Source organism: Saccostrea cucullata, unplaced genomic scaffold (assembly GCF_032062105.1).
Source record: "Saccostrea cucullata isolate Sc308-1 unplaced genomic scaffold, CSIRO_AGI_Scuc_v1 ctg1021, whole genome shotgun sequence".
Taxonomy (NCBI): domain Eukaryota; kingdom Metazoa; phylum Mollusca; class Bivalvia; order Ostreida; family Ostreidae; genus Saccostrea; species Saccostrea cuccullata.
The window spans coordinates 138,479-152,010 of record NW_026922467.1 but is presented as its reverse complement, the minus strand read 5'-3'; the positions used below and the strand labels follow the sequence as shown (position 1 = coordinate 152,010).

Sequence of the window (13,532 nt, the reverse complement as noted above, 5' to 3'; positions counted from 1 at the left end):
AGCTTCGTAAGCCGTTCCAAACAATTAAAAAAATCTTTGGTAGCAGAAATTTGACTGGTTCTCATCGGATCAGCAAAGCATATACATGAAGTTGTATTGAATTTATTACAAAATGTCCATTGAAGGTCTTTTGTTTAGTATATTGACGGTATTTTACTTATGTATTAAAATCTACAGCATAAACATTGGTTTATAATTACAGATTTTGAAGTTTAATTCTGTCAATTTTATATTGATTTTACTTTCGTTTTCATTAAATCATTAGAGAACTGATTTGTTAATGCATACAACGGATACTTCGGGAAGAGATGCAACTAACTGAGCTTGCTTGTTTGTTGTCCTCCGATGAATGTGGAGGAATCCAAATTAATTTCGGTCTGTCTGTCATGTATACATGTACGTGTACATAAAGTAATCAAAATGTAGAGTTACTCAAAAATCGTCTTCTCAAGAACTACTGGGCCAGAAAAAAGCTGAAAGTACTTATTTGGAAGCATCCTTGGGTAGTGTAGATTCTAAATTTTTAAAAGTGTGAAATGGGGGGGGGGTGTTAATTTCATACCAAGTTAGATAACTCTTATTTGTGAATATGGAACTCTTCAGCCTGGGGAGTATTAAATGTAGGGAAGTTTTCTGGTGTTTTACTGGGTTGTGTGAACTTAACAGGTGGTAAAGCCAGGCCACAAAAGTTATTACAAGGGGGAATAGGGTAAAGAATGACATCACCAAAGCTACTCAGGTGAGCGATGTGGCCAATGGGCCTCTCCTATTATTTTTTAAAACATTGTCACAGTGAAGAAGCATCCCCTGGCTACTCTCTAAGCTTTTTATAAAAGCTAAACTTGTTAAGTCTTTACACCAATTGTCACTCTACACGATCCGTTGTGGGATCCTGATCCAGATGTTTTTTCATATTATATTAATATATATTAATATTAATATATTAGTTTGTGTGGTTACTGAATATCATACAGTTTTAAAGAAGATTATTATGAGCTCAAAAATAAATGTATCAATTTTAATTTTCAACAACCCCGCGACTCAAAATACAAGTCATAAGTTAATTTAACGTAAACTGTCCGAGGGAATCTTTGTAAAGTACGCCAAAGGTCAAGGTCAAGTGAATTGTAATGCTGGCATTTTTCATGTTTTATGACAATCAGTGCACATGCTAGATAGCATAGATTTACCCCTTAAATGTCTAAAATATGCAGTATATTGCCACTTTTTGGTTTTTAGTAAAGAATGTCAAAGGATAATGTCAAGGGTCACGAGGTCGGTACCTATGTCAATTAACAAATACCATTGTGCCAAGCAATAATGTGCAAAACGCCAAGTCTGTGTCTCTTGCAGTTCTTGAGATACAAGGTGTGACAGTCAGACAGCTAGACAGACGCCGGGTTAAGTGATCCCTTAGTGCCGCTCTGCACCGCATGCGACACAAAAAATGGGCATTCTCAACGTTTGGAGATTCAAAAAATTCTGATGACCCTGCCCTTGAAAACAGCTGCATACTTCGTACATACATACTTTTATTTAATGTAAATACGTAAAGCTGTAGATTAGACTATTCCTGCAATTAAAAGAGAAATGCTTGTTTTGTAAGTTTATTTTGTTGCAATTTTGGCATGTTATTAGGTGCAGCCATCCTTTTAATTTGATTTCTTCAAGGCAGTTCCAAAACTTATTCCAGTGTAATTTTTTTAAAATAGAAATGTACTCACCAAAACTTTTCTGCATTTTATTGTACCTCTCATCAATCTCTTCGGCTTTTCCTGGTAGAAAAAAGTTTTTGAATAAGCATTAACAGCAGAAACAAATTTAAACAGTATTAAGCTTTATTTCATAGGTTAAATGTCAAACCCAGCCATTATATTTACGTTTCAGGCCTTTAATCATTTCTCTAGTTTTTGCATCTCCTTCAGCCTGTTTTCTAAGTTCTTCTATGTAACGACAATCACTGACAGGGTCCATTGTCTCATGTCTCAAAAAGTCCACCTCTCTTTCAAACTTGTTCCCGTTGTTAAGGAAAGAATCAAGGTCCACAACTGCTGATCTGACAGTGGACCAGATTGTGTTGAAATCAGCGTTGGAAAGGACGGGACTAGAAGAATGTACACACTGATTTCTGGCGATACGGATTCTCTCAATGTTGGCAGAGAGAGATCGATCTGTAGTGTCTGGATCATATCCCCAGCCACTGCTGTGTGGTGGTATACCACAAATGTTTCTAAGTAGTGTGTATAATAAGGAAATGTCCATATCATGATAGTTTCCTGTATAAATGCTACCTCTGGGTAAAATAAGATTCATCTGTTGAGCTGTCAGACGGGGAAGATTACTCCTCTTTTGTTTAATGACTTGTGTGAATGTTGGTAGAGGTACATGGTGAAGTAAAACATCACGTAACTCATCTGTACATGGACCCAAGAGAAGTCGACAGGCTCTACAGGCATTTGTCGTCTCCTCTGTAGACGCGTAAGAGGAGGAGGCCATAATGCTTTTCTGAAATGTAACAAACAATCCAAAAATTTGATAATAAACAAACAAATTAGAACTATCTAAAACTACACATTGCTCATGCACTAAGGCAACTAGTAAAATTGCTTAAATTAAAAATACTGTTCACTGATTTCAGCCTGTTTGCTAGAGTGCCATACTGCAAATTTACGACTCGTTAGAATGTTATGTATGTATATGTGTATATTTTTTATGTCTTTTGTTTAGTAGAAAAGATAAGACTACATCAATTCAAGAATTAAAATAATGTGTCCAAATGAACATTTAACTTTGTAGTTGTGTTACTTTATGTACACAGTAACAAACTCGCATGCCATATGTGACCTCAAAATACTTCCTCAATAACAAAAGATTTTTTTTCAAAAATATAGTTTTTAAGATTTATAAAATTAACAATTTTTGTACTCGGTGATTTGATCTAATGACCTGAAGTAAGGGTCCTATTATATCCTAGAAACAAAAAGAATCACTACAAGTTGTTGTACAAGTATGATCTTCTAAAGTTATTGCACCGTTAAATTATGGAAACTCTTATCACGAAGTTTTGTGTCAGATATTCTTATTTTTCGCTACGTCAAAGTTATGACCAAAGCAAGAATTTCCTCGTGCATTTGTATTTTTTAAATGTCTAATTGATCTTAGGAAAGTGTCAGATCATTTATTAATACCAGTTGTGTCTTCAGTAAATATGTTTTCCTAGATCTTTCAGTTATTGATAGATAGAATTTAATAACATTGAACCCGGTAACATTGACAAAGATTACAAATACATAGAGTCAATCTAATTAAAGTTAGATGTTAGATCCGATCGCATACTCGCTATACTAACAATTTGAAGTAATTTAGATCCTCCAGTCGTGAATCACCAGTGTTTTTTCTAAAACGAAAGTAGACTTAAAAACATTATATTATATAATTACCATTAGCATTGTTATTGGACCTTATCTAATACCTAACATCATTTGAATCATTTTGCTGGCAGCAAAATTTATCAATGCCAGTAAGTATTAAATGTGTCTGTACCTTCAAGTTACTGTGCATGAAAACGAAAGTTTGCCACTATGCACTTTGTTTTATTTTATTCGTTTTAATTACTGATGCTTAAAGACTTACCTGGTATTCTTTAATACTGTATGGCTTTTTTAAAATATTAAAAATGCATTTATCTGTAGACAATATTCCGAAATTGAATCCCAAGACACACCAACCAAAGGTTCATTTTACTTCTCCGCCTCCGTGCTTTCCATTTTTCAAAGCATGATCTAAGCGGTTGCCACTGATTTTGGCCCTCGAATATTTCACTCTTTCTAAGATAATTGAATTTAATTAATCCATTTTAATGGATATCAAAGTGTACTGTCTACTAGGTAATAGGTCAGTGTCCCTTTTGACGCTTCTATCAAAGTGACAATGGATTCAACAGTGTAAATGTCATCAATTTCAATACGATTTCAGTATGAATATTATATTTAAAATAATTTAGAATAAAAATGAAGTACTCAAGATAAATTATTAAAGAAAAAAAGGAAGGATAAAATTAAGGATGGATTCTTGTCAGCATTTTACGTGGTCAATGAGTCTCCATACATTATGCAAGTCGTAAAATGCAAATTACACATTTAATGGAACTGAAGGGAAATTTATTGTTAATTAATAAGTCTGAGTATTGATAAATCTATTTCAATTGAAATAAATAAATTGTTCGTAAACTTTTCTTTGATTTAGCGAATGTCAGCATGTTTAGGTCGTTTCCCACAGAATACCCCAAGAGGATTGTTTTGTAAAATCTACAAATTATGAACATTATCAAAGCATTTTAGAGGCTCAGGAACAATTCTGACAATTTTTAAAATCACATTTCATCATGTTCCGGGCACCCCGATCAGCCAAAGGAAACTGGAAGTTGACTGTTCATAAACTTGCGAGATTGCAGACTCCCATTGCCTCGTCTGATAACATGTTGTGTGCAGTGATAGTTCTTCTTCTTCTTCCGTATAACCACAAACCACCTTCTGGTGTATTGTCGTGATTTTTGCGCTTGCCCTTGGGGAAACAACGAACTATTTACAGTCTATAAAAACCATTATGGCGAAATTTACAATTAAAACTGTCGAAGCTAAGTCATTCTGATTGCTCCAACGCAGTCCTTGAAGCTCTCCAGGGTAGAGGCGCTGACTGCAGTAGATGGTAGATTGTTCCATAGTGTAATTGCTGATGGAAAGAAGGACTGTTGATGACTCTGAATTCTCGAGTAAGGGAGCAGGAACCTGATGTTATGGCCCCGTGTTGTTAAGTTAGCTCCCCTTGGTACAAGGTAGTTTTGCGTTGGTATTGCAATAAGCTGGTGAACAATACGATAAAGCATGATGAACTTTGCTTTGTGTCTGCCCTCTTGTAGTGTTGGCCACTGTAGATCTTCGAGCATCCTAGTCACACTGCTAGTTGTTCTATAATTCCCAGTAACGAAGCGTGCTGCTCGCCTTTGTACCATTTCCAGTTCATAGATGTTTTTCTGAGTTACTGGATCCCATATGATAGAGGCATACTCCACTACTGGTCTTACTAAGGTGGTGTAACACTGCGCCTTGATGGTACTAGGGCATGTGCTGATGTTGCGTCTCAGGAATGCAGTAATGTTGTTTGCTTTCTTTGTAATTGTTCCAATGTGTTGATTCCATGATAAGTTGCTACTGATGTTAAGGCCTAGATATTTCGCTGATTTTACTGTGGCTAGGTTCTTTCCATGGATGTTATAGTTTCTTATTATCGGTTTACTTTTGTTGGTCACACGCAGCACTTCACATTTATCTGGGTTGAATGACATTAACCATTCGTTTTCCCATGACTGCAGTCTATCAAAGTCTTGTTGGATATAATTGGTGTCTTCTTCTTTACTGATCTTTCTGTAAAGTAAGCAGTCATCCGCAAAAAGACGGGCTGTTGATGTTACTTTTTCTGGAAGATCGTTGATGTAGATTAGGAAGAGAAGTGGGCCAAGCACTGTTCCCTGTGGGACCCCTGATGTTACGTTTGATGTTCTTGATGATTTCCCTTCTAAGACAACCTTCTGAGTACGACCATTAAGAAAGCTGTTGATCCACTCTAATGTCCTGCCTCTTATACCGTAATAGTAGCACTTGCTCAGGAGTCTTTGATGGGGCACCTTATCAAATGCTTTGGAGAAATCAAGAAGGACACAGTCCATTTGGTCCCCACTATTCAATCCATCGGCTAGCTCTTGGAGTGTTATGATGAGCTGGGATTCACAAGATCTTTGTTTGCGGAATCCATGTTGGTAATCCGATAATATCCCATTTGCTTCAAGGTGTGAGATGATATTACTGTGTAATATATGCTCCATTAATTTACAACAAATAGATGTTAGGGAAACGGGTCTATAGTTTGAAGCCTTTCCTCTGTCTCCTTTTTTAAATAATGGTGTTATGATGGCCTCTTTCCATTGATCAGGTATCTTTCCTTGATGTATCGAACCATTGAATATGGTGGTAATTATAGGTGCTATTTCGTTTGCTAGTTCTTTCAGCAACTTCCCTGGGATGTTGTCTGGGCCGGTGGCCTTGTGTGGATTGATGTTCTGTAGGAGCTTTAGGACACCAGCCTGGTGAACTGCGATGTCTGGAACAGGTGAGTATGGGCTGTTGGATTTCTCAGGTAAGTTGGAGATATCTTCTTGCGTAAATACTGAAGTAAACTGTTCGTTCAAAATATTGGCTTTGGTCATGGTGTCACTATGAAGTATTCCTTCTTTACGTAATGGCGCCACTCCAGATGTTTCCATTCTCTTGCTTTTGATGAATCCCCAAAACCTTTTTGGATTGCTGGCATTATCCTCACTAAGCATGTTGGCGATGTATGAGTTGTATGTTTCTCTACATTTCTTCTGAGTTTCTTTCTTAATTTCCTTGAAGTTATCCCAGTCTTGTTGTTTTCCACTTCTCTTGGCTTTGTTGTAACACCTCTTTTTCTTTTTTGATAGTCTTTTCACTTTCCGGTTGATCCACACCTGGTTAAATCTTTCACTAGTGACTTTTGATGGTACATGTTTCTCCATTAAGGTGGCACACTTTTCTGTGAAGTTGTGCATGTCTGAAGATTTTATAAGTTTAGATTAAATTACATGGTTTTCATTGATTTATATGAATTCGCACTGACAGTATAGTAGCTGTTATCAACGTATATGTGTTCCTGCGATTGTTCAACATTTGACTGTTTTGGGATATAGGATATATACAAGTATTAGCTTTCCTAAAAAGCTTGTCTGACGTGGTTTGCTTAAATTCATAAAGCGGACAGAAATAATAAATTATATTAAATAATTTCCTTCGTTCGATAATCTATATCTTTAAGAGACTATGCATATTCAATATTGTATACAATAATGTACAAATAACTTTAAATTGAAGCTCCAGGCACCAGACAAAACAAACTAAGACTCTTATTTAGACTTAAGTGAAGTTTTTAATCGCCGATAAAATATTTATTATTATGGAATTTATTTCTTCATTTGCATATAACATCTCTGTAAAGCAATGTTAAAAATATCCCTAACCCTAACCCTTTTGGTATGCTTGACTTTTACAACATTTTATTATAAAACTAGAGGAACTGTGAGCGATGAGCTCACTAAATAATACCCCGCCTCCCATATAAATATAATGGAAGTATTCATGTTTTGCTCTGGAAAATACAAAATATATATGTGTCAGATCAAAAAGTAAAATAGGAGGTGCACAATGGCAATATGTAATAAAAATTTTGAGAAAGTTTCATTAAATTTCCTTCAGTGGTATGAGAGGAGTTGCGGATAAGAGATGGGTACCCCAAAGCGTAACAGACGGACATACCGATTACTATATACCCTCCCACTTTTCAAGCGGGGGGGGGGGGGTGTAAAATAAAAATTTCGATCGACGTAGGCTTAAGATATTTCAAGATCCCGGGTCAGCATTTTTCAAGTAATGTTTTATATGTTAAATGACCTAACTGATTTTTTTTATTCAACAAACAGAATAAAATGTAGGTTGTAAATGGTGAAATCAGTAGGAAGATCTTTGATCACTTAATGGGCGCGTATTAATAACCCTAACCCTGACGATAACAATCTTGACAGAGCGTAACACATGTTGACCATTCCCTTGCTGTTATTGAAAGCTTTTATTGCTTCTCAAACTATTTCATGTACAGCGATTCTCTACTTAACACTGTTACGTAATTGATTGATGAAATTCTGAACTGAAGCATCTGGGAAAAGAAACAAGAAGATGCAAACTAATTTACAATGTAATATGGTCCTAAATATAATCGTTGGATAGGAGTGAAGTATAACACTTCAGCAACATGCAAATCTATTAACACAAAGAAATAAAAGCGAACTTGAATAAGACAATTTTTCTGTTTTCACTGCATTTTTCTCAGGCACCGTATTATCAGTTTTGACAATACATGTACTTTAGGTTAACTAAGGAAAATATTTGACAACGCGCCTGATGTTTAGGTACTAGTAATTCAATGTCAAGGTATAATTTAACTGAAATAAAGCAATCAATTATTTAACCATAACATGAAAATTACTTGATTAATCTTTGATACACAACACAAAACAGTGAGATTTATATAATAAGGCATTTTTATAGAGAACTGAAACGGACACGTTCAAAGATGAAAACACGGATTATTCCAAAGACAAGATCATTCATTAATGTAAATGAAAGCTCATTTCCTCCTGGGACGAACTGCATGTGTCTTTGGAGATTATGCATGTATCGAAATTTCCACCATCGAACTATCTAAACAATTTCATGGAACGACTGCATAAATAAGCCCTGGTTAAATCTAGTACTGTCTGACGCCGTGACGTCAGACAATAATTCCGCATGTGTGTCAGTTTTATGAATATTTTTCACAACAAAAGCAGTTTTTGTATATTTTTGCGACAAGTTTTATTACTTATTAGCCTTATTTATTAAAGACACAACAATTATCAAAGTTGTTTGAAAAGTAAGTTGTTTCACTGGGGGACAAATCAAAGTGAAAAGAATTAGGATATTCATCATTGTATGTGGAAATTTATAATCAATAATATGGAAACAATTGTCTGATAAGAAGAGCAAAATGAAACATTATTGTCCAGAAAATATTTATATATTTTTTTCCTTTTCTGTATTTAAATAGGATTATTTTTTCTTAAAAATGGCTATTTATTTACTTTATGTATAATACAAGTTTTATAATATGACATAATACACTGCTATAAATGTGGTAGCTAGAATCTATTTTATACTTGTAAATCAATAATTGAAAGCTACAGGTTACCTGTGGGATGAAGATGGTTTCGGTGTTGTTATAGTCAGAGGGATTCCATCGTAACAGCTGATCTGTCCATGACAACATTAAAAATCCCGTGGTTACTAGTTTCTCCTTGACCTAGCTGACTTCATTGACACTACTCAAATAAAAACTGACATCCAGATGGATTGGTTGGTTTTGGATGACCGTGGAGCGGATTTTGGGTGAGTAATTATTTAAAAGGTCCGTAAAAAGTGTTTGTACATTTTGGTTTGTCTGTGGAGTCACCGATGAAATAAAAAGCAAAAGGGTAGCAGGAAAATCCACATTTCGAAGTAAAAAAATCAATTTGGGAAATAAAAACACTTTCTTATATTTTTCTAGTTTTGGCTGAAAACAATACAGTACAGAAGAATACGTGGCATGATAAATTCATTCTTTTAACCTCAAGTAACAAGAACATTTGATAATTTCTCATTCATTTAATCTCCTCTATCACTTCATCTATGAAAATTGAAATACTCTAATGTTATGAACAGTCAGAGAGACCAACATGCGTCAGTACAACAATTCAACGGCTTCCCTACATTCTAAAATACCCATATTCTTTAGAATACAGTACAACTAAAGGTCTATGCTCAGTTAATTCAACGGAAATGACTATTTTCTTAGCACGAGTAAGGTGAAAACTCATGTACTACAGCATTCCCCAAATACAATTAAATAGAAAAATCTGAAATCATTGAAAAACATTTTAGATTTGTCAAAGTAATTATAATACAATAATTTTATTTGAGGACATAAAATTGTGATTAAGACCCATAGTCCACAGACAAATTATAAACATTGTATCGTTAGTAAGTAAATGCAGCAGTAGCGGCCCTTTGATCAACTTAATGTAAGGTAGAAAGATACGGTTATGACGACCAGTATTCAATCTCGATTTCCATATAGCAATAAAAGCTTTTGTATTTCGTATGGAGCTAAGCTAGAAGTTTACTCAATTATCTCATATGTACTGCTATAGATGAATATGGGTACGAAAAGTCCTATAGTGTGACTTGAATTCATTGTAAATTGCTGCTTGCCCAAGTTGAAATGGCAGCCAAATTTAAATTTCAAAATACAAAGCCGTGCCCACTTATACGCCACATTTAGGAGATCATAAATTCAATAAGTTTAGAATTGTGTGTTGTTGTCTTTTCTTCGATAAAGAGTATGTACTGTTTATAGCAACTTTTTCTCACATTCCTAGTATTAAGAATTACTGGGAAGACGATACTATAAACATACTAATAGTAATGACAATGTTGGAGATAAAAAATGACCAAAAAGAGAAAAAATCTATGTAAGAAGCCACATGCTTCCTCTAAAATTTTTCTTGTGAACCACAATTGATTTGTTGTTCGTTGTTACATGTAACACTTCCTTTTTTGTTAATTCCGAAACGACTCTTTCAGTTTACCTCGATTTTTTACATCTCAGTTTTCTTTGAAGTCGGACGACCATGATCCAGTATGTCGAAATCTTTTCTTCTTCATCTCTATGATGAAGTCGGAGTTGAAGAGCAGAAATAACCAGGGCTATCACTCCGTATATCAACTGAAAAATCAGGTACATTGCTATAATCGGTGTGTAATCGGAAGTTGTTGGCAACAGTGTGGAAATAATGGTCAGAAAAACAGCAATGGCCAAAAATACGGTCTTTCAAAATTACTCAAATTTTCTCTCCTGCATCCACTAGGATCACAAAAGCTAGCATGTTCAAATAAACAAGGAAAACGATGGGTAGAATAATATTTAAAATAAAATACTGGGACTTTCGACGTAATTTGATGGTAAATGTGACTTCATTTTCACTATTTTCTTTCCTAATATCCAATAATGTGTCTATTGTATCCCAAATTCCATTGGCCTTAAACTCGTAAAATTGGATTGCATTTGTTGATTTTGTAATTTCTATTTGATCTGCAAAATGACTCCATGTGATAAATTTAATGTCACATTTCTGTGTGTCGAATGAGAAATGGGTAATATCCATGGAACAACGACTTTCAAAAACGTTGAATGGCATCCAAAACACTAGTCCTCCAGCAGCAATTCAGTTGCCCCTAGAAATCTGGGAGATGTGACTCTGGAAACCAATAAACTGTTGAAAGCCTCTATGGCTGAGAATACATGGCACACATATACGAGGGTTGTTCGAAAAGTTCGTGGACAATGTCAATATTTATTATACTACTCGCTAGAAATTTAAGATGAGCACATTAGAATATGTAAAAATATTTGTTTTGTTGATTTGTAAAGTTTCATTCCATTCGATTTAACAGAAATCAATTTATTTCATTTAAAAATCCACATGTTTTGTACCCACGGAGCACACTTAAGGGCATTAGACCGTCAAAACATAGCGTCGAGAATTTCTTAAATACATATGTATACTATCCTTATACATTTACACAGTGTAATCGATTGTCCATTCATTTAATCCTTTTTCTTAAACTACAAATTCCTTTTTTTATTGTTCTCGTTATATAATTTCCTTTGTAAAGACTTTAATTTCGTTTTTACTTAGTCTCCTTTCACAGGATACATACGCAACTCCGATCCCCTACAGTATGTCTTTCCTTGACGTTACAAAATTATAAAGTTTTTGTTAAGAATTTTACAGTTCAATCGTAGCCGTGCAGATTCACAGATTATCTTCATCCGATACAGAGTCTCTGTCACTCCAATACTGCCTGTACTCGCTTGTGACCTATTTTCTTGATTCCTTCAACATTTTTAGAGTTAAATCAGGATTTTTTTCTGAGTAAAACACGGAATTGCAGTGTTATCTGTTGCTCCGTGACGTTCTAAGACATCATTATTTTTCTCGGTTTTAGTAATCAATACCTATCTTCTAAAGTTGATTTCTTTTCAACAAAGCAAACATTAAGCCATAATTTGTTATACGAATAAATGTAACATTGCTTCATTTGAATTTCTAGATTGGTTTTTGTTTTTGCTCCATTTTACAAAGAATATGACTTCAGACATTATGTAGTGTATTGTCTGTAACTTACTAAATTTTGACCTTGCTCCGCGATCCGATTGTTGCAATTTTAAAATCTGGATAAGTTTTGAAGAAAAAATATTTCTAAAATTTTTAATACAAATCATTTGGGTTTCTTTGTAAAAATATTTCTAATTAATTTGGATAGCATATGACGTCAAAGAAAAAAGATATGACGGTTGTCCACGAACTTTTCGAACAACCCTCGTATAAGGCTGCTTTCCAAAGTTTCAATCATTTCATGTATTTGTTTGGTTTTCCGTCTACTTGGCTAGCTCCGGTAGATCATGTAATTCACTATATAGCGTATATGTCAACTGAGGGTAAATCACCTGGATCTATAAAGACAAACATTTCGAGTTTGTCAGACATGTATAAAATTCATGGTTTTACAGACGTCACAAAATATTTTATTGTTTCAAAGGTATTGGAAGGGGCTGCAAGGCTGATGCCAAAACAAGATACACGAGCCCCTATTACTCTAGAGATACTGGTAGCACTTCTACAGGCTTTAGAGAAGGTCTGTTCTTCTAGTTATGAAGTTCACCTTTTTAAGGCTGCTATTTGCTTGGCATTTTTGGGTTCTTAAGAGTAGGCGAAATGACCTGTAAATCACTAAGAGGGCAAGACTCACGACCTTTGCAACAGATGTTAACAGCAGAGTTGCATAATCAAAGACTGGAAGAAATTTTTAAATACAAGATTAATTAATAAGAAGAGAAAACAGTTTTAAAATATATCAAATAAATATGATTTTTCAAACAAACTAGAACTGTGTAAGCTCTTATAAGCCTTTAATCTAAGTACAGAAATTTGTGCCAAAAATTCGTAAAACTATTTTTTCTTGAGTAAACAATTGCTTTTGTATCATTTTGTATATTCTTGATAACTTTACCCTATGTGAAAATGAGAAAAAAAAATAAAAATAGGAAGCATATAAAAAAAACTATTATATCCTAAAATTTAAGAAAAGTAGAGAAAATTCGGATTAGCCAATATCCATTTAGTTTATTGCCCTTCTTATATTCTGACTGGTATGAAAAATGACATATTGCCCTTCTTATAATCTGACCGGTACGGCATATTGCCCTTTTTATATTCTGACCGGTTTGACATATTACCTTCTTATATTCTGACCGGTGCGGCCTATTGCCCTTTTTATATTCTGACCGGTTTGACATATTGCCCTTCTTATAATCTGACCGGTACGGCATATTGCCCTTCTTATATTCTGCTCGGTACGACGTATTGTCCTTCTTACATTCTGATTCGTAATATCAAGTCTTAATTAACTTGCCCTTTTTACATATTTTTTTTTTAATTTTTAATTTTTTCTATATAATGGAATTAGCATTTGATATTTCTTACTTCACCGAAAGTCTATTCATGTTCTCATTTGCCTTGCATTTTAATGAGAGAGGTCTGATGAATCTGTGCTGGTTTTATTGTCTTACATAATGCTTATTTTGTTTTGTACATCATATTAAGGTAGGTTTGTCCGTATATTCTTGATTTGCAATACAAATGTATAGTTAACAAACTCTCTGCGGAGCACAAGGCCGAAAGGAGGACTGATAAGTTAGCTCTGGGACAGAGTTAAGCGAGGCTTTTCAGTTTGATGCTCCTGCATTTTAATTTCTTACAGATTTAG

At 34.5% G+C, this 13,532-nt stretch overlaps 1 protein-coding gene and 1 pseudogene across 5 annotated transcripts in view; both read right to left on the bottom strand.

The window, feature by feature from the left end:
- LOC134261807 (ankyrin repeat and KH domain-containing protein mask-like) overlaps positions 1-13,532 on the bottom strand; it is a 132,832-nt gene that overhangs the window by 16,315 nt on the left and 102,985 nt on the right. For 2 of the 5 annotated variants that reach the window (XM_062744204.1, XM_062744200.1), the window contains exons 1-3: positions 3,634-3,781; positions 1,881-2,505; positions 1,725-1,775 (exon numbers count right to left, since the gene is read on the bottom strand). The exons of 1 other annotated variant lie outside the window; for it this stretch is intronic. In XM_062744204.1, coding sequence (XP_062600188.1) covers positions 1,725-1,775; positions 1,881-2,496 — 667 coding nt within the window. In that variant the 5' untranslated portion in view covers positions 2,497-2,505; positions 3,634-3,781. Of the gene's footprint in view, positions 1-1,724; positions 1,776-1,880; positions 2,506-3,349; positions 3,398-3,633; positions 3,782-13,532 lie in introns of those variants that run through there. 2 more of the 5 variants (XM_062744201.1, XM_062744203.1) reach the window with 2 other exon arrangements.
- On the bottom strand, positions 10,091-10,900 carry LOC134261806 (neuronal acetylcholine receptor subunit beta-2-like; annotated as a pseudogene).